The sequence below is a fragment of the Eucalyptus grandis genome, chromosome 1 (assembly GCF_016545825.1).
Source record: "Eucalyptus grandis isolate ANBG69807.140 chromosome 1, ASM1654582v1, whole genome shotgun sequence".
NCBI lineage: Eukaryota > Viridiplantae > Streptophyta > Magnoliopsida > Myrtales > Myrtaceae > Eucalyptus > Eucalyptus grandis.
Window position 1 is genome coordinate 5340857 of NC_052612.1, and position 21161 is coordinate 5362017.

At 36.7% G+C, this 21161-nt stretch overlaps 3 protein-coding genes across 3 annotated transcripts in view; all 3 read right to left on the bottom strand.

Moving 5' to 3' along the window:
- Window positions 1–1754: 1754 nt before the first annotated feature.
- On the bottom strand, window positions 1755–9419 carry LOC104452373 (MLO-like protein 1). Its single transcript, XM_039316067.1, has 8 exons — window positions 9318–9419; window positions 9128–9216; window positions 8214–8267; window positions 2839–2878; window positions 2492–2725; window positions 2321–2388; window positions 2155–2218; window positions 1755–2036 (listed from the first exon to the last, which is right to left on the bottom strand). Exons 1-8 carry the CDS (start codon window positions 9417–9419, stop codon window positions 1755–1757), a joined length of 933 nt encoding a protein of 310 aa, XP_039172001.1.
- A 733-nt stretch (window positions 9420–10152) lies between these two features.
- On the bottom strand, window positions 10153–12541 carry LOC120294945 (MLO-like protein 15). The gene is made up of 6 exons (XM_039316069.1): window positions 12416–12541; window positions 12244–12301; window positions 11865–12091; window positions 10758–10865; window positions 10367–10433; window positions 10153–10220 (listed from the first exon to the last, which is right to left on the bottom strand). Exons 1-6 carry the CDS (start codon window positions 12539–12541, stop codon window positions 10153–10155), a joined length of 654 nt encoding a protein of 217 aa, XP_039172003.1.
- Window positions 12542–16725: 4184 nt separating this feature from the next.
- LOC104452362 (MLO-like protein 1) overlaps window positions 16726–21161 on the bottom strand; it is a 31748-nt gene continuing 27312 nt past the window's right edge. The window contains exon 12 of the mRNA XM_039316074.1: window positions 16726–17042. Within this exon, the coding sequence (XP_039172008.1) occupies window positions 16726–17042 (317 nt within the window). The remainder of the gene's footprint in view (window positions 17043–21161) is intronic.

Genomic DNA, 21161 nt, shown 5'->3' on the forward strand with positions numbered 1-21161 from the left:
ACGGGCGGTCGGCCGAGAGTGCCTACCCAGCTCGCGGCGTCGGACGGCGGACGAGCTCAATAGATCGGGCTACGTCCGTTCGCCTCGCTCGCCCACGAGCCGGGATCCTCGGGAAGCCGACCCCCAATCGGAAAAAAACCAAGACCGCCCGAGCGGGGACCTACCGTGGCTTCAAAGCGGACAAGGAGCGGCGGCGGATCGTGGGTTTTACTTCGGAAGTGGCAGTCAACGCCCCGTTTATAGGCCAAGGAGGCCGATCGACGGAGGTGGTCCGGCTGCCGGTCCTCGGCGCGCCGACCGGCCTCCCCCTCGGCTGAACCGGTGTCCTATCTCGGCATTGAAGGCGGGCACTGAAGGCGTCCGCCCAGACGTCCCCTTCGTCCGGGTTTCTCGCCACATCTTGTGCTGCTCCATTTGGCGGCATTAATGACGCCTGCTAAGCCGCCCCCTCCATCGCCGGCTACTCTACTTTGCTCTGTTAGATCGTCCTCGCACGCGTGAGGTGCAGAGGAGGGAAGAGGAAGGAGGGAAGATGGAGGGGAAGAGAGGCCGAGCCGGGCCGGGCCGAGCCGGGGGGAAGCTGGGGCGACCTGGGCCTGGGCCCTCGGGGGTGGAGGGAGAAGGAGAAGAGGGGCTGGGCGAAAAGGCCCAGCCCCCTGGGCCCCCTTTTCTTTTTGAATTTTTTTATTATATTTATCCGAAATGCAGTAATATAAAAAAATAAAATTTAGTTGATGCAAATAATATTAATGCCTATGTGATGTGATGTGATGGAAATATTCTTGGGTAGGGCCAAATTTGGTCCCTAATTTTCTATGCACTTAAATCTTAAATATTTAGTCAAAATTTAGATGTTAACATATCTCAATTTATATTCTAGCTTGAGTAGGAAGTTTAATAGTCAATGTGCCGCTCGAGTCAAGTTTTGTCGTCAGTGCTCAAGACTCGAAGAAAAAACTTGTTTTCTTTCTAAACAAAACTCTCCCTTTCTGCCTAGACGAAGCAGTAAAGCTAAAGAGTGTATACGTTAAGAAAAGGAAAGTGTGTAGAAAATCTTTATTATAAATGAAATGTTTCCCTTTTCCCTTTTCACAATCTTTTTATTTTAATTGCAGGAGTGGAGAAAACCACATAAGATCTAATGTAATCTTCCGCAATCGAGTCATTTAATCTTATTTACATTTTTAAGAGATAATCCCAAAATTATTTCATCAGGGCTATGATTGTTTCTTTGTCACTATACTGATGGTTTAATGAGCATGAACGAAGGTATTTATAGTTTTGATTGGCCAATTTCAGGCACCGGATCATCGTTTAGTCTCTTAAATGGTCCGTGGTGTCAATCTGTCCATACATATATATTTCAATTGAAAAGAAAGATAGGTTGGTTTTAATTGTGAAATTGATTGAGCAATCCAATTTTAAAAAAAAATTAAGTGTTTTTTCCCTCCAACGTCATCTTTCTGTACTCTCGGAACATACCTGACTTATCATTTGATATGAGAGTTCCTTGTTGACTTGTCATTTTGTAGAAGATGAAACGATTTGAAAAGAGAAACATACACTCATGGATAAATCATTTCATGAACTCATTATCTGGATTGTTGGTGCAGGCTCGGTTGTGCTTCAATGTCTTCTATTGTAGTCACTTCACTGGCTTCCGTTATCTCAACTCCGGAACTTCCCAAGACCAAACGATTCAATCCTAAACTCTTTTTGGCGGAACCTTCTTAGTTTTTAGAGAAAAACCAGGCTTAATTTTTGCAAAATTTTGAAGCAGTTTGTTTCATCAAAGCGATGAAACCTTGAGATACTTTCTTCTGCAAGTCTAAAACCTTACTCCAGACAGATCCTTCACTTGAATCCGTCCGGTTGGACTCCTCCGGTGAGTTCGGCTCCTTTCTATTATCAATCATCACCAAAATCGAGGTCACGATCTCTTTTTCTTCCTCTTCATCCGATACGTACTTCTCCAAATGGCTCTTAATCTTACGTATTTTGTTCTGCTTGTCCACTTGCTTCTTATTCAAATGCATCTTAATTTCATCGAGACAAATATAAAGAATAGGGCATCTTCAATTCCATGATTTGAACTCAGAGAGAAAAAGAAACTGCCAAATCTTGAGTGCATAATAGGTAGTAACTTCAACTAACCTGTGATTTTATAATCGCGTAGAGTGGTAATATTCTGGTGCTGCACACAGTCTGGATGATCACTCTGAGGGCCAAAAAATACCACGGAAGAAGCCAAATTGATGGTTAGGCCTCAACACACAGATTATAGAGCAATGATAGAATTGACATGAGCAATAAGCCATACCCCATTACTATTCGGGGGACAACAAAACCAACCTTTCCCATAATGCACGAGTGAAAACCATACTGGAACTGCATACAGATGCAATGGTGCGTTAGTTGGCATTTTCCCGATATGCAACAGACATTGCTTAACATTGTAAATGATGATGACGATATGAGTTATTGTGCTCGCCATTATAAAGAAGAAGAAAGCAAGCTCCAAAGAGTTCACAAACAGCAGGAAGTGAAGCAGGTCGCCGATCAATTTTGCCTTAGCAAACCAGAAATAGTCTTCTGAAAATTTAAAGGCCAAGTGCCCTTCACTATTTTCGCTACACTCGTCTTTGTCTTGTTTATGCTTTTTGGCAACTTCTTTTGCGAGTTGCATTATCATTCTCTCCAATTTGATGCCAATAATGACCATAAGCTGCGCAGAATTAGCGAGCACGCCTAATTAGATACAAAAATAGGCTCATCTTCTTCTTTTTTTCCATCAAGATTCACTTGGAATTGCAAAGGAGAGTTTTTATCACTACTTACAGTAAATGGAATGAAAGATATCCAAAAGTGCGCATTCCATCTTGCAAGAAATGCACAACGAAATGGATTGCTACAACGAAGTCTTTCTTGTCAGAGGCAAATAAAAAGAGAGATATACAATCGAGCTTAATCGGGAATAATAGGGATTTTATTCGGTAAGTCGAACTTTGATTACGGAAAAACGTCACTGCTTTTCTGCTAACACTCAGAAGACACCAGTTTGACATGCACATTTCTGGTTTCCAGTAGGAAGACTCGCTGTCCAATGTGTTCATTTGATTTATAATACAGTAACATTATGATCCAAAACAATATTTTCAGCCACTAATAATGATTTGCTAATCCTTAATGGAAATTTCCTTGTACTAGAAAAACACTGTTTCACGCAATTCATTTTTCCTTTAATTCCTTAATGATATATCACAAAGCGCGTTGGGCTAATTTTAGGCATCGTAAGAATCAATCATTTTAGTACCAAAATGTTTATTTACCTAAGTCACCGCTATGGGGGGCCTTGGCGGTTGTTGTAGGCGATAGTGCCTTCAAATTGCCAAAGGCCTTTTATAGTAATTTGGGCCCTTATTTAATTGTTAGTTTGGACTTAATCCCATGAATAGCTACTGAGTGGCCTAGGGCTTTCTCGACCCCTAGGGTTTTTCTTGCGCCGCCTATATATAGTCTCTTTTTCTTATAATTGAGAGTTGACATGGAGAGGTAGAGGTGTTAATTGTAGTGAAATCCTCTACCAAATGTAGTCTAGTTTAAGAATGAATTAGAATAAACCTTGTGCCTCGATTTCTCTTTCTTGCCTTTACTCTCTATTTCGTTGTGTTTGTGCACTTAATCTTAACATTTGGTATTAAAGTAAGGTTTGAGGTTAGGTTTTTTGGTGAAGAGAGACCTGAAAAATTGAATCTTAGGAAGATGTTAGTTGGTCAATCACAAATTGAAGTAGAGAAGTTCAAAAGAAAGGGTTTTAAGTTATGAAAATTGAAGATAGAGGCCTTGCTCGTGAACAGAGATTTGTGGCATGTGATAAAAGATGATAAACCCGAGGAGAATCCCAAGGAGAAGTCGAAAGAGTTTATGTTCACTTAATAGGAATGAATTAGCAGCGTTCAGAAGGTGAGAAACCTAATCTGGCTATGTCTTGCTACAATGTCCTCATGAGTGTGACCTCTAAGAGGACGGCAAAGGATCTCTAGACGAAGCTAGGAAGCTTGTGAATAGGCTATTTCTGTAGAACCAAGTGCACGACCTTTAAGTGGGTGAAGGTGATTTTTTTTTTCTGCACACTTACCCAAATTTAATACTATTTGTAGGCAACTCGCATCTATTTGGATGATGAAGATAAAGCACGTACATTACTGTGTTCACTTTCGAATTCATGAGAACATATAATTATTTCGATTGGCACTAGTGTTAGTGAACTATCTTATGAGAGCGTCATAGTTGCTTTATCATATGAGTAAGTGAGGGGAGTAGGTTTCGATAGTGCAATGAATGAAGGCTTTTTCATAAGAGGAAGGAATAGTGACCGATCCAAACCTCGATTTGGTAATAGGATTAAGTCTAAAGGAAGATCTAAAAGTTGAGATAGATCAGAAATAAAGTGTTGAAAGTGCAAAAAGGCTAGACACTTAAAGAAGGAATGCATAAGCAAAAGTGTAGGTTTAGAGAAGCAAGATAAGCCACCATCCTCTAGTACAAAGAAGGATAATGACAGCAGCATGGAGACATGTATCTCATTCGCAACTCATTTCAAGGAAACAGTTGTGCATGGATAACCGATACCGGAGCATTTTTTTACATGACACCTCATAGAGATTAATTCTATTGTAATGAGCAACATAAGAGAGGTACGGTGCAAATGGAAGATGACACGATGCTTGATATTGTTGGTCGCAGATTGGTGAAGCTAAAGATGAATATGGGACAATAAAAAATCTTCTAGATGTGATGCACGTTCTTGGTCATACTAGAAATCTTCTTTTGGTGGGAATTATGGTAGATGCTAACAATACTTTTATCAGTGACAAATATTCATGTAAGCTAACTCATGGATCTATAGTGATCACTAGAAGCAAATGGTATGGAAAACTGTGGAAGCTACTAAGAAGCACAATGATTAGTTGTGAGAGTTAAATCTCAAAGTAGATGGAAGAAGATCCTTCAATGCTATAGCATATGAGGTTGGGCCATATTGATGAAAAAGGACTGGTGACCCTTACCGCAAAGAAGATGATGGATAGAATCTCAAATTGTTCTGTGGGTTTCGAATTTTGTTAACATTGTCAAACATAGAAATAGAATCGAGTATTTTTTAAATCCATAGGAGGGAGAGCAGAAGGGATTTGGATTTGACCCATACTGACATCATTGGTTCTATACTTGTAGCATTGATTGAAAAATCAATATACTATGTTTCTTTTACTGATGATTTTTCTAGATATATGTGGATATATATCCTATAGAGGAAAGATGATGTGTTTGAAGAGTTTCATGATTTCAAAACTATAGTGGAAAATCAGTTTGATAAGAAAATCAAAGTTTTGCAAACTAACAACAGAGGAGAATTTTGTTTAGTGAATTTTGATCAATTATGTGTGATCAATGACATTGCAAGGCAAAAGACAATGCCCTATTCACCTCAGTAGAATGGGGTGGCAGAAAGGCTTAATTGGTCTCCCATGAAAAAGCAAGGAGTATGTTAAGTGATGTAGGCGTAGTGGTTGAATTTTGAGCAGAAGATGTGGCTACCACGTGCTATATGAAGAGTAGGTCTCCCACATTAGCTTTGAAGAGTCAAACAACATATGAGACACTATTTGGGAAGTAGCTAGACATATCCCATGTTAGAGTGTGTAGCTATGAAGCGTATGTACACATCTCAAAGCAAAAGACGAACAAGCTTGAGAGCAAGTCGGAGAAATGCATCTTCACCGAATACAAGGGTAGTGTTAAAGGGTATAAGTTGTAGATTCCTAATACTTAAATATATCACACTTATAGCAAGGATGTAGTGTTCAGAGAATCAAGCTTCTAAAAAACCACAAACAGTGGAGTTAGATATTGCTTTGAAGAAAGAAATAGAGGCCACATAAGCTGAAACAAAAATTCAAATTATGAAATTGATGAGCCTAACAAGGTAGATGACACAGTAGATTACAAAATTGAGTTTGAAGCTGAAGCACCACTAGAACCAATCTTAAGAAGCTCTACACAACTAAAAAGACCACTTGAGAGGTATACTTTATTTAGCAATAATGAGACTTGTGTTGAGACTGTTACAAGTAATGATCCAACTACTGCCAAGGAAGCAAGAAGCGCAAAGATGCTAAAAAGTGGGAAAAAAGCCATGAAATATGAGATGGACTTATTGGATAAAAACATAATAGTGGAGTTTGGTAAAACTACCTACATAGTGCAAGGCAATTGGTTCCAAGTGGGTGTTCAAAAAGAAGACGTATAAAACTGGAGAGATAGAATAGTAAAAGGCTCATTCAGTTATGAAAGGATACTCGCAAACAAAGGGAGTCGATTATGATGGGGTTTTTTCTGCCATTGTTAAATTGAATTTCATAAGACTTGTATCATCCGTAGTAGCTGTATATAATCTAGAAGTCGAGTAGCTTGATGTGAAGACAGTTTTCCTCCATAGTTATATGAAACAACCAACAAGGTTTTTGGTCATAGGAATAGAAGATTTTTTTTACAAACTGAACAAGTTATTATTTGGCTTGAAGCAATCTCCAATAATGTGGTACCAGAAGCTTGACTCGTATGTCCTAAAGTTGGCTTTATTTGTTGTGATACTAATCATTGTGTCTATGTGAAAAGGTTAGGTGATGGTTTTGTTATATTAACCTTGTATAATGATGATATGCTACTAGTTGGGAACATTTTGAGAATGATCGGTACTGTGAAATGACTGTTAACAAAATAATTTGAGATTAAAGATCTAGGCCCAACAAACTTTATCTTGAGCATGCAGATAAAAAGGAAACGTGAAAATGGGAAAAGAAATATGGTAGAAGTATGTTAAAGAAGTTCAACCTGGTAGACTATAAACCAATGAAGACCCCCATGTCCACAAGTTCCAATTTATCAATGCTCTAGTGTCCTAAGACTGCAGATGAAGGCAAAGAGATGGCAATAGTCCAATATGCAAGCATAATTGGGAGCTTGATATATGCCATGGGGATGTACCTATCCAAATATTGCTCTAGTAGTGGGAGTATGGAGCAAATGTATGTTAAATCCGAGGGAAAAACATTAGATTGCAGTAAAGTGGGTGCTTTGTTATCTTCGTGATACATATAACTTTGAGCTATGTTATGAAGGCATGAAAAGCTCAAAAAGACAGCAAGTGTTAGAACTAAAGTGATTTGTGGATGCTGATTGGGAATGTAACATTGATAACAAGAGGGCAACCAATGAATACATGGTTTTCATTCAGCGGAGCTGTGAGTTAAAAGGGCAAGAGGCAAAGTGCAGTTGCTTTATCTACTACTGAGGCAGAGTATATGGCCATCACTCATGCTACTAAGGAAGTGATTTGGCTATGTAGATTGAGTAAAAAGCTTGGTTTTACACAATAAGTGAAAATTGGGTGTGATAGCCAAAGTGTTATATTCTTGGCTAAGAATCGTGGATTTCATGCAAGAACAAAGTGCATCAACATATAATATCATTTAATCGAGAGAAAGTGGGACAAAATGTTATAGTGCTGGAGAAAGTTGACATATTGGTGAATGGTGCATTTTTTTTTTCCAAGGCAGTGAGTGCATAAAAGTTTGAATGGTCACGCTTATGAAATATTGTCGAAGTTAATGGATCTTGCAGTTCGTGTTTAATAAGAGAGGAAGAAATTAGCAAAGAAATAAACAAGAAACACTAGAATATCTTACCCGTGGGGAGAGTTGATTGCAAATAAATCCACTATGAATCTGAAAAGTGTATAGTTTATAATCGCTCAACTAATCAAGCATTTCCTAACTCTAGTTACATCTAAAGTAAAACCCATAAGTGTGATCTCACGATTACTCATGGAAAACTCATCACAAAACTTATAGATAGAAGAACCCTAACACTCAACTTGTTCGCTATGGTGGGTAATAAGAATTTCATTTTTATATGTTCTTATGTGAGTTGCCCACTCAAACTAGAAAACTAACTCAAACTACGAATTCAACTTCAATGTGGAAAGTATTTCGGTAGTTTCTTGCTTGTTTGGACATCACACTACAAGTCCAATTTGAATTTGTAAATACTATTTAGATCATGTTTTCTTTATGAGCTCAAACTTGAGACATAATTTAAGAGTAACAAATCTTGAAATAGTTACAAAGCAAAATAAGTATGCATATATGCGCTTACCGGCTACATTCACAAGCAAATAAATCACAGGGAATAACCACGAGTACCATCTGCAATAATGATAAAACTTCAAATTAGTATGCCCGAAGAAGTACTAAATATTCTTTGATATTTTAAGTATTATTTTCGTGAAAATGTTGTATTGTATTGCTTTTCATGATTTAGTACTGTCAGAGAACAATTGGTTGATATGATAACATTTTTGACCGAAAATGAGGCGAAATAATTAACATATATAATAGCCTCTTTAGATTAGGATGAGTAATTTGACAAAGTCGAATGAAATAGTTCTTTCTTGTAAAGGAAAAAGGAAAATCTTCCTTTCTCTTAGCTCATCCTTTTCTTTTCCTCTTATTGCACACCAAGGGCACACAAGGCAATGTTTATATTCTTTTGCTCTCCGAAATAGAGAAAAACATAAATTTGTTTGATAACGTCAATTAATTTTTTTATTCCGCATAATAGAATAGTGGTCACTAAATAGATTTGGGATAGAAGTAACAAGTACCAAAAAAAAAAAAAAAAAATAGCTTCTTCTTCTCGAAAACAATTTCTAGAAATAAGTTATTTTTTCCTTTTTTTTTAAATTTTCTTTTTGTTCCTCACCTCTCGCAGTGGCGACAAGAAAGAAAAAAGAAAAAAAATCTTAAAAAATTAAAATAAATTCTGCATTACAAAAAATCCGTGAACCATAACAAACATATTTCTATTTTTTTCTATTTCTTTCTATTTCGAGAATAGAAATTTTGTGTAGTTACTAAACACGTTCTTTTGTTCAAAAATTATTTTAAGAAATAGAAATAAATAAAAAAACTATTTCTAAAAGAAAATTATTTTCAAAAAATATAAATATTATCAAGCACATCCCAAACCTGCTCAAATAGCTTTGTATGAAGGGGTATTGTGTTACCTTATAGCCATCATTTTCTCAAAATCCTTTTGCAAAGTCCTCGTTATGTACTTTTGAAAATCTTTTTCTGGATTCTTGGGATGACGTGCCTGTGGACACGGCAGAAATGACAAATAAATTAACCATTTCAAGACATATTATATTACGAGGATCCAAATAAAATTTCAGCATAAGAACGTCCTCTACGTACCTCGATGAAGTTCGCACGAAGAGCAATGTACTCACGCTCGGTCAAAGAAGTAAACGATTTCTGCAGAGTCGACACGAGCTGAAGAGGAAAATGCAAGACCATGTTGGGCCTCTCGTCAAACAATTCTTCCTTCCAGGTAAATCATAAATATCGCATTCCATAACAATTGTAGAAAATATATTGCTCATTCCACATTTCCAAATATCATGTGGAAGAATAATTGTGACCCACGTGATATTATTAATAATTTAATAATTATTTAAATGCTAAAAATTTATTGGCTATGAGATGTAACTTTTATAAAGATAGAATGTATTTAATAGAATGCACCTATTAATAACCTATATAAAAGAGTCTGGTTTTTTCTCCACCCAATACAATAAATTGTATTCTATCCTTCATCAGATAAAATACTTTAAGACTAAAGTGGATTAAGGAAGAGATATCAAATTTCTTTATTTCTCCTATTTCTGCAACAATCATTTTTTTTTTTCACAGTTATTGTTATGGATAAGGTATATTTTCATCCTTCTTGTTGTGAATAAATAATGAGGATCGAAGATTATTTAACTTAGAATTTCCACATAAAGAATTACATTATTGCTTACACCTTAACTTGATATGTTTAAACATACTACGTCCGCGAACAAAGATTCGAAAAGAGAAAATCATAAAAATCCATATAACTAACGTTGAAGTTTAGTATGATCCAGTGAAATTATAATGCGGAACAATTTGAAGATTGCACGATTTAGTTAAGGTTGTAAGGATATGCTTGAATACACAAGAACCTCCAAACTCTCTCATTTTGCAGTCGTGGGGTGCTTCAAGATACTCAATGACTTACCAGATACCTGAACGAGCCAAGTGGGCTTTTATAACCTTCCATAATCTCTGTGAATACTGCAGATATAAATAGAATAGAAATACCTCAATCAAATTAGGAAATTCTTTGGGAGACTGTACGAGAATTTTGAGCAGAGCGAGATCGCTCATCTTCTCCTCCCTTTTAGCACATTGCTTGAGGAGGATGAAGTCGACGACATTACCTTCTCGCCCTCGCTGTTTACTTCTGATCCCTCTATCATATATCTCCAAACGCCTCCATTGGATTATCTAACATCATGCAGATGAAAATAACGTCACTAAATTGATATAAGAGATAGCCCCAATTTTTTTTTACTGATTTTTCTAATTCGGACTAGTTTTACTTTTCACTCATGACTTTTTGTAAAAATTGGGACACTCACTAACAAAAGTACTCGAGGCACTTGAAAATTTTTGAAAGATCAAACAATGTACACGTGCAATCACATATAAATATGTTCGTGTTTTTTCAGAACTTCAGCACATTTTTTTTTTTGGGCAATATTGGAGGGAATGTAGTAACAGAAAGTCACAGAAAAATATAGTTGAAGTGATAAGGATGTCGTAGCACACCATAGATAGTACTTTCAGCACACAGAGGACCACGTGAAAGGTAGCTAGCACAAATATGAAAATGTCCAGCTGATGTAGTGCTTCAACAGACAACAATGCCACCTTCCCCTGTAAAATAGAAAAAGAAAAGAAACAGTTGCACCAAATATTCGCTTCATACCACTTCAACACTGAACACGGAGAAAATTGTTTTAAAAGTTTTAAATCTATTGCACTTTTGCCAATTCATACATAAAACTTTTCAATTTTACTAATCGAGTCTTAAACCTTTCATTTTTTACCAATTAAGTCATCTAGCCAATTTTTACTGGAAATTGTTGATACGAACGACCGGTGCTAATGATCTTACCCAAAAAAAAAAAAAAAAAATGACCGGTGCTAATGTAGAATTTTTAAAAATAATTTTTTAATAATGTTTTTTGAAATTTTTATGATTTTTTCTTCTTCTTTTTTTTTATCCTCTTTGACTTTTTTTTTTTTTTTTTTTTTCAGTGTTTGGACTTAAGACAACAAGGGTTGTTGCTTGACCCTTGCTGGCTCTAAGCGAGGGCCACCAACTCACTCGAGGCCGACGAGGGCCACTAAGCCCTCACTTAGCCAAATATGGTGAGGGGGTCGTGGCCCTCCTTTAGAGCCGGTGAGGGTCGGCCGGCCCTCCCCTGTAGCCAGCAGCCTCGCCAGCCCTAACTCCAATCGAAAAAAAAATGCCATAAAAATTTCAAAATATTATTTAAAATTAAAATATCTATGACTGAATTAGTAAAAGTGTCTGTCGTGCCACATAGGACGGTCAGCGTCTACGCTAGCAAGTTCCAGCTAATGGACTCAATTGGTAAAATTAAAATAGCTATGACTAAATTAGTAAAAGTGCAATAGTTTTAGAATTTTTTTGACAAATTTTCCCCGAGATGTACATAGAGTTGTATAGATAGTTAGTGTAAAAAATGATTAGTCAATTCTTAATCATTCACAAAACACTATTGAACTTATTTAATATCTGTTTGCAGTTTATCATATAATTGTGTTTATCGATCTTTTAAACTTGCATTTGTTTTTGTAAGATCTCTATAATTATAGAAGAAGAAGCAGCAGCTGTGGTAAAGTTACTTTTTTACTGCAGTAATCTGTGGTATGAGAAGCCACGGAGTGGAGGCGGCGTCCTCGTGTTGCATCGGAAGCAAAGGAACTAGTGTTGAAATTGGCGACAACGAAAGAAGAGTTGGGCTTCTTGCAAGGAAGCAAGATGTTGTCAAGTCGCTCCGATATGCAAATCTTCCCTATTCCAGTTTGGAACACCGTCAAGAGAAGCGATATGAGACCCAGTAGCATCAACTCTGCCATTGTTGAAGTAACCGGGAAAACCCAAAATAAAAAATAAAAATAATAATAATAATAAAGAAGAGATCATTCATGTGCGTGCACATTAGTATTTTGAAATAGTGAGATAAAGGAAAAAAAAAAACAAAAACAAAGAGAGATCCCTCACCATCTTTCATCTTCCGTGAGCCACCGACGAGCGGCCACCATTCGCGATCCTTCAAACGCTGCATTCGACAAGGAAACTTGTGTTAAAAAATTGCTGGCATCGCAATTGACATGCGCGAGTTAGACTTAGGAGAGGTCCGTACTCTCGGACCTTAGGAAGCAAGAGTAATCACCTGGCCGGCGCAGCGAATGAATCTATCAACAGCGATAGAAATGAACAATATGCTGAAGCACACTAGAGCCACCACCCACGTCGGCGTGTACTCTAAAGAATTCTCGTCTACTCCCGCAACCGCCATTCTCTCTCTCTCTCTCTCTCTCTCTCTCTCTCTCTCTCTCTCGTGTATGCTCGTGTTTATTATGCCTCTCATTTGAATTCTCATAGGTATGTTTTATTAGAATTTGCGGCTGCAATCGAATAATATCGAGTTTCCACCTCTATAATTTCCAACTGCAATTATTGAAAGGATGACATCAGAAATTCCCGTAAAGGCATAAAACTACACTAGCAGAATTAAAGTATTTAAGACTTAATTGACATCCATAAGTAAGTTTAGGACTGTTTGGGTAATTATCCTATATATTTTCTTAATGAAATGATCCCTTGCTTGTTTATCAAAAAGTTCTCATTCCAAAAGCCAAGAAAATAAAAGAAATGAACGAAGACAATTAAGGTATCTTATGCATCGAAATGCAGAAGAAAAGTATTTCATGCATGGATGATGCTTATTGCTTTGTGTCGGGTTAATGTTTAATCATCAAATCGGTACTATTTAAGTCTATTTGCACATCCATCTATGAAACTTTACTATGCACAATTAGTTTAGTGAAGTGTTTCGTGATACCGCATTTTACAAGACACTTGATATTATTGATGAATATGAAATTATCTAGCAACTAAAATGAGTGTGCTTGTATCGGATAAGTAGGTTATCCTCCATATCTAGAAAAGTCATTTTTTAAAAACTTAAAATTGAGAAAAGCAGTTACCCAGATTTGTAAATATTAATGGGTTACATCCATATGAAGGAGGTAATTACGCCAGTTGCATCTCGTCACCCTGTCAAGTATTAAGAAAATTGACTAATTAATGGTTCAAATTTATAATTATATAGAAGTTACTCTCTTTATATATCCAATGAATTTACATCAATTCAAGATAGATCAACCTAGTCAAAGAATTCAATAATTCTGCAAAATGCCAAATAAATATTCAAGTTGAGAATTAACAAAATCATTGAACACTTGACAAATTTGCTTAATAGTTACTTCTGTAAAGATACAGCGGAATCATATCCAAACCCGAGTGTCTCTCACTGGGAATAATATAAGGACTGTGCTCACCCTTTTATAGGACTCTTATACGATGCTACATAATTAATACACACAAATAGGGTAGTTTGCACACATTCATAGTAGTATATTGATCCAAAAAATAAAAAATCCATGTTATCTAACAAAAAATAATATATTTGCTAAAGAGTGGGCCGGAATTGTCTAATCAGATTAGTCATGATATATTATATAAGGGTTAATTCCTCGCTTGCAAAACCATATAAAAAAATTGATTCGAATCATAGAACACAAGGATTAATTTGACCAAAATTAAATTTAAGACCATATTGAACATTGATTAAAGTTACAGAACTAAATGTTGGTATTGTCTCTTCCTTTTATTAATAATAGAACTTTAAAACTAGTTTTTTAAACCAAGTTGTGAACAATATGATACATCTTTATTGAATATTTAAACATTACTCACTTATTCAAGTAGCTAATCAAAGTTTGCTGCGTCATTTCTCCTATAAATCAGTGTATCATTTTTTTGTTCAATTTTGTAAACTGGCATTACATTGATAGACTGAGTCCTTTTCTTCTAGGCAAAAAACCAAAAACATATCTTACTATTTATCCAATGATTACTTATGATCTCTATTTAGGCAGGTACCATTCACATGCCTTTAAGCAAAACCCTACATTAGAAAGACTAAATTGTCCCTCCTTGCACACTCATTTTAGCATATTTCTAAGGATTTGGGTGGTTTGGGGTTTAGGTCTGAATATTTTTGGATGGGTGAGTACTTAGGATTTGGGCTTGGATTTTCGTTATTTAAGGAACGCAAGGAAAATTGACATGAAAGCACAAAGTGGCCTTCGAAGGTTTACTTAACTAGGTGTTTAGTATATTCTAATGTAGATGTGTATAATTGGTAAATGGGTAAAATAAAAGGTGTGATTTTCATATTCATCCATTTTTTTTCAACTCGAACAGTAGATAATGTTCCTCTTTCACGTTGTCTTCTTACAAAGACCCCATAAAATGTTCTTAACTTGCACATGACTCGTGAATTGCTTTTTCTCCTTTCAATTTTTGCTACAATTTGTAAGTCACGTTGGAGCGATACTTGTATAAATTGAGTGCACGTGAGCCTAGTCAATCTCAGCCATAGAATCATGTGGGCCTCATTTGAAACCATAGGCTCATAAACACCCAAATCATCCAAAAACTTTTCATCACATCAATTGGCTATATTATGTGTTGACAGCTAAATTTTTGCTAGTAAACTATTATTGCATTTCGTAAGAAAATTGGGAATTGAATTTGTGGATATGATATAATTTGACCATATATATATATAGGCATAATCTTGCATTCACATTCTTTATTGCATTATCGGCATTTAGACATTAGGCACATCTTTCTATTACGTGACCTGACCCGGAGTTTTTCATGAATTTAAACAAGAGTTTTTATGAAGGTTTTGGATAATGGCCTAACATCTGGGCGAAGAGATGACCGATAATGGTCTCATGAATTATTTCATTGGCATCGAAGTGAAGCAAAGTGCCAATAGGATTTTTATTTCCCAAAAAGATTATATAAAAAATATCCTTGAAAAACTCAACATGAAGAATTGTACATCGATCAATACACCAATGGAGTATGGAACTAAGCTTTCAAAGTTTGATGATGGTGTCGATGTTGATTCAATATATTATAGAAGCTTGATTGGGAGTTTGAGATATTATAGCCTTGTAATCATTCTTGTAAAAGTAAAATAAACGAAAAGTCTAATTATCTCATTATCTTCTTTGTATGAGTTGCGACTATTTCACCTTCATTTTCTCCCATTAGTCTCCTTTCTGGTTTCGAAAAGGGAGACTCGCTGTCAAATCCGTTCATATGATTTTCTAATGCAGTAACATTAAGATACAAAACACTATCTTCAGTGTCACTAATAATGATTTGCCCATCCTTAATGGCAATTTTTCTTGTATTAGAAAAACAGTTTTTTTTTTTTTTTTAAGGAAAACATTGTTCAAGAAATTTCTTTTTCCTTTTCCTCAATGCGTATTAGGCTAGTAACAATCAATCATTTTTGTATTAGACTGTTTATTTACCAAAATGACTGTTGTTGACACCTAAATTTTGGTGACCCTTTTAATTATTAATTGCATTAAAAAAATTAGGGATTAATTTTAACCCTTAAAAAAATATTAGTTAATTAATTTTAGATGCATTTATTTTAATTTGCATTTACATTGGGCCGGTGACAATTAGGTTCAGATTGATGGTTCAGAATATTAATTTGGTGAATTGGACTAAGCCCACGAATGGAGTAAATTGGCCCAAGCTCGTATCCTCGAAAAGATTTTATGAATTGATTTATGCGAGATTTCAAATTTTAGAATAATCCTCTTGCAATCCTAAATCATATCAAAAGCAAATATTGCATTTGAAAAAAGGAATTTTCGTGAATACGAATTTGAAAAAATTAAAACCCTAACCGTGGCTTATAAATAAATTAACTGCGTAAGGTTTGAGGAGGAGGCCACACACATTGAATATCCGGCCGATGGGGAGTCTCTTCTTCCTTTTGTTCCTAAGGCCTCATTTGGTTTTTTTGGGGGGTGCCTCATTTGGTTTTTTTTTTTGGGGGGGGGGGTGGTTTCCTTTGGTGAAAAAAAAAAAAAAAAAAAAAAAGAGAACAGAAAAAGTGAAAAGTGAGGAAAAGCGTGCGGAGAAGCATAGGGAAAGAGAGAGAGAGAGAGAGAGAGTGCAGGGAAAAGTCAAAAAAAAAGGGGGAGAAAAGAGAAAGTGACGTGAGAGGGGACAGAGAGAGAAAGTAACGTGAGAGGAGACAGGAGGAGAGAGAAAGAAATTAAAAAAAAAAAAGAAAAAAGGAAGAAGAACTGTTCTTCTTCCCCGGTGGGCTCGACCGCTGCCCGCGCTCGCTGCCCTCCGGACGCCGCCACCTCGCCCCACCGACGCCGCCCGGAACCGAAGCCCACCGCGACCGCCGTCCATTGCCCACTGCCGCAGCAACGACGCCCTTGCCGCCTTGCTACCGTCGCTCCCTCGCCCGCAAGCTCGTGCTGTAGCTGCTGTCCAGAGGCCAAGATTTGCTCACCGCCGTGCTCCACTTGTTCCCGTTCGCCATTGCCGCCCCGATCTCACATTGCCGCCATACCAGCGCTGCTGTCACTCCAGATCCAGACGCCCGAGCGCCAGTGCCCCTCGCCGTGCCTCCTTCGCGAGCAACCTGCTCGCTGCCGCCCGAACCGCCCCCTGACGAACCCACTCCAGTCGCAGCGCTCGTCTCCTCACGACGACCCCGGTGCCTTCCGGCGAGCCATCTCCACCAGTCGCTGCTGCAGATCCGGTGGTCTGCCCGACGCCAACAACGCCGAGACGTCCCCCTTCGTCGATGCCCGAGCGCCGGTTGCTTCGCCCGTGCCGTCCCTGTCCCGTCTGACCCGCGATCAACGATGCCTTCCCTTCGCCGGAGCTACCCCTGCCTGACAGTTGCTGTAGGTGACTTGCCACGAGCAATCCGTGCTTGGGAAGGGAAAAGGAAAACAGAAAAACGAAAAGAAAAAAGGAAAATCAATTAGGTAGTTTTTCTTTTTTATTTACTTATTTTATCTTTTTATGTTGGTTTCATTTATTTACTTTTTTTTTCTTTAGTAGGATTATTCCTAAATATATGATTGATGTTCCAACATGAAAGTGCCCTCAAGTGAGGGATTGATAATCCGATTTTCACGCCCAAAATCCGACTCGCAATCCCTTATAAAAATCAACAATCCGATCTCAAGCCCGAGATTTGATTCGCGATTTAATTTTAAAATTGGTCAATCCGATCTCATGCGCGAGATATGGTTCGCCAATTTTTGGATATCAATATTATCTTGTTTGATTTGATGTCGTGTGTCTGGATCAATTTTATTTTCATAAGAGAAAAATAAAATAAAAAATTCAAATTAGGGTTAAGTATGTTTTAGAATATTCTTAGTCTTAGGGTTAAAATCGCAATCTGATTTCGAATTTTTAAATAAAAAAATCAAAAAAAGAAAAATCTGAATAAGAATAAGTTTGTTTTTGTTATCTTGCATGTTAGGATTGCAATCTTATTATGAATTTTTAAATAAAAATATCCAAAAGAAAGTGCATTCATTTAGGTTGTTAGTTTTTTATTTGAATTGCATGTTTAATTATGTGTTAGTTTTAATTTCGAATTTCTTAAAGAAAAACACAAAAAAGATCATTGTGCATATTAGATTAGAATTGCACGTTTCATTTTAAATTTAGATCATCTTTTTAGATAAATTGCATTTTAAATTTAGATAATGTCTTAGTTTAAATTAGGATTTAATATGACTTAATCCCTAGTTTAAATTAGATAGAATCTTAATCTAGCTAGATCATTTCAAATTTCATAAAATTTGTCTTAGGATAAATTAGTTGCAATTTTTAGGATAGATTGCATTTTTAAAATAAAAAATGTCATTTGCATGTCATATAGATCTAGGTTCATGAAATGCATGTCATTTTAGTGATTATTGTTAGGTTCATTTCTAATTAGAAATTGTCCATCATTAGATTAGGTCATTTGATGAATGTTGCGTGACATATAGTTTGCATATTAAATTATATGTCGCATGTCATTTTAGTTGAAATAATTTTGTACGTCATTGCATTACATTGCACGTCATTAGAATTAAGTCACTTTGGTTAATTTAGATTGCATATTTAACAATTGCATGTTCATTAATAGATCATAGAATTTTTATTCATATGTTTAGGACATGTTGCCATGTCATATCATTTCATATTAGATTAAAAGCATTGCATTGTATATGGATTATAGTCTCGTTTAATAAGTGAAAACAAAAATAAATAAATTGCTTGTTAATTAGAAACCATATCTAGGGTTGTTGATGTGAATTTTAATTTAACAATGCAGATGATTTCGTTGCTTTGAGATAAGTTCTACATTATTTAATTGTTTTCTTGAATGTTAAATTAATGGTTTGCGCACCTGCATGAACACCTCACATGTTAGGGAAATAAATTTAAAATCAATCCAAATTGCTTGCCAAACATTTTTCAAAAATAAAAAGAAAGGTACTGAAAGGGCGTTAGAGAAATCTAACGTAACCAAGTCTCCGTACCTTTAGTCTCTGGTTCGTAGGAGTAAAATAAATCTTCCGTTGCTTTACTAAAGTTTTTAATCGACCCATCAAAAATAGATTAGTGACGACTTTTAGTTAAAATTCAATTGCATGTTAACAATTCAAACCTAAGTCGTGAATTGGTATGGGCTTGGGAGAGCTCGAGTTAAATCTAGGCTTAACAATCCATTAGTCAAACCCTAGGTGGTCCAAACCCTGAAAATTTTGGTCGCGACAACTGTAGATGGAATGTTGGTATGAAGGATTGCGGATCTGAAAGTCCTATAAATTGCAGGTAAAATAGCATGTATCATCAAATTATTTTGACAGGAGAACTATAGTCAAATGAAAAAGTTGTCTTCCTTGACTTTTCTCCGATCATATCCTTTAGATTTTTTTTTTTTTAATTTAAAAGTTTATTAGCCAACAAAAATAAAGGATAAGAAGTAAGAGCAAGGCTACCTTAGGATGAAACCGATTCAAATTATTCATGAGTATCTCTAGCCCGGCTTTGTGATACTCTTGATTAACTCGTTCAGTTTCAAGCTCGAGCTCGAGTTAACATTACTAAACATGATTAAGTTCAAATTCAACTAAACTCAAGCTCAAGTTCATGTACCACTTTATTGTGACTAAGTTGAATACGTAAATTACTTGAGTATCTTGTCGCAACCTCCCTTTAGGCAGCCCTTACGTGCGGGTGTGTGTAGAGGCTAATGGTTAGCTAAGCGTTAAGTTTAGCATGAGCTCTCCCAAACCCACTAATTCACCACTTGTTATTCGAGTTTTTAACCCGCAAGTCAATTTCATTTATGAGGCATCACTAATCGATTTGAGGTAAATCGATTAGGAACTCAAGTAAAATATTGGCATAAATGTTTTAGTCTTGTGCAACTAAAGAAATTAGAATCGATAACTTGATTACACTAGTTAATCAAGTAATGCTTTTTTGGTATCTAATCTTGTTTGAATTCTAAGATTTTTTTTTGGATTTTTCATGTATTAAAAAAGATACTAAAAAAACATTTTAGGCCGTTCCCTAATTTCAGAAATTTTCAAAGGATTTTTCAATCATTTTTAAGAGAAAAATGCTCAAAATCAATTTTAAGCCTTTACTTGAAAAAGAGAATTTTTTTCGATTTTTTAATTAAAAATATCTAAAATAATAATAATATGCTAAACTGACCCGGGTCGGCCAGACCCGTGCGCTGGGCCGATTTGGGTCTTGCCTGACTGACCCGGGTCTCACGCGAGCCCCCTTTGTTTTAAACATTTCTCCCTCTCTCCCTCTCTTTTTGTCTTTTTCTTTATTTTGTCCTCCTACCCCCGGCCCACGGATGGGAACGAAGGTCCACAAACATGTCAAATGATCAACAAGCGCTCAGAACCAAACCAAAATCACAGGAAATCCATACAAGCTTGGTTCGGGCATTTTAGCGAACACATGGAGGGGCGTCGGCTAAAGGGAAGCTTTAGACTTGCTCGGCATTGAATTCGGACCAAAATCAACAACAACAGACCAGCAAAACTTGACTTCAACACGGAGACGATTCGTTTGCGTCCAATATAAATATGAGAGTCAGCAAGCTTCGGCCATAAGTGAAGGACACAAACGGACGCCTAACTCGAGCATTTCAGCAAACAATTAATATTCGCAAACCATGGAGTGAAAAAGGGGGACCACCGAGCCCGAGCTCGAGCCGGACAACGGCTGCCCAGCCCGGTGAGCCCAAAACAGAGCATGGCCATGAAGAAAAAGGGCGGTCGGCCGAGAATGCCTACCCAGCTCGCGGCGTCGGACGGCGGACGAGCTCAATAGATCGGGCTACGTCCGTTCGCCTTGCTCGCCCACGAGGCGGGATCCTCGGGAAGCCGACCCCGAATCGGAAAAAACCAAGACCACCCGAGCGGGGACCTACCGTGGCTTCAAAGCGGAAAAGGAGCGGCGAAAAGGCCCAGCCCCGTGGGCCCCCTTTTCTTTTTGAATTTTTTATAATATATTTATCCGAAATGCAGTAATAAAAAAATAAAATTTAGTTGATGTAGATAATATTAATGCCTATATGATGTGATGTGATGGAAATATTCTTGGGTAGGGCCAAATTTGGTCCTTAATTTTCTATACACTTAAATCCTAGATATTTAGTCAAAATTTAGGTGTTAACATATCTTAATTTATATTTTAGCTTGAGTAGGAAATTTAATAGTCGATGTGCCGCTCGAGTCAAGTTTTGTTCTTTCTAAACAAAACTCTCCCTTTCTGCTTGGACGAAGCAGTAAAGCTAAAGAGTGTAGAAAATCTTTATAATAAACGAAATGTTTCCCTTTTCCCTTTTCACAATCTTTTTATTTTAATTGCAGGAGTGGAGAAAACCACGTAAAATCTAATGTAATCTTCCACAATTCAGTCATTTGATCTTATTTACATTTTTAAGAGATAATCCCAAAACTATTTCCTCAGAG

Coding starts and splice junctions, on each gene's coding strand:
- LOC104452373 (XM_039316067.1), bottom strand. CDS start 9,419: ATGGTCTTGCATTTTCCTCTTCAGCTCGTGTCGACTCTGCAGAAATCG. Junction 2,219..2,320: donor GTCCCCCGAATAGTAATGGG/GTATGGCTTATT, acceptor TTTGGCCCTCAG/AGTGATCATCCAGACTGTGT. Junction 2,037..2,154: donor ACGCGATTATAAAATCACAG/GTTAGTTGAAGT, acceptor GATGAAATTAAG/ATGCATTTGAATAAGAAGCA.
- LOC120294945 (XM_039316069.1), bottom strand. CDS start 12,541: ATGGCGGTTGCGGGAGTAGACGAGAATTCTTTAGAGTACACGCCGACG. Junction 12,092..12,243: donor CTCACGGAAGATGAAAGATG/GTGAGGGATCTC, acceptor CAACAATGGCAG/AGTTGATGCTACTGGGTCTC. Junction 10,221..10,366: donor TAAACAGCGAGGGCGAGAAG/GTAATGTCGTCG, acceptor TTATATCTGCAG/TATTCACAGAGATTATGGAA.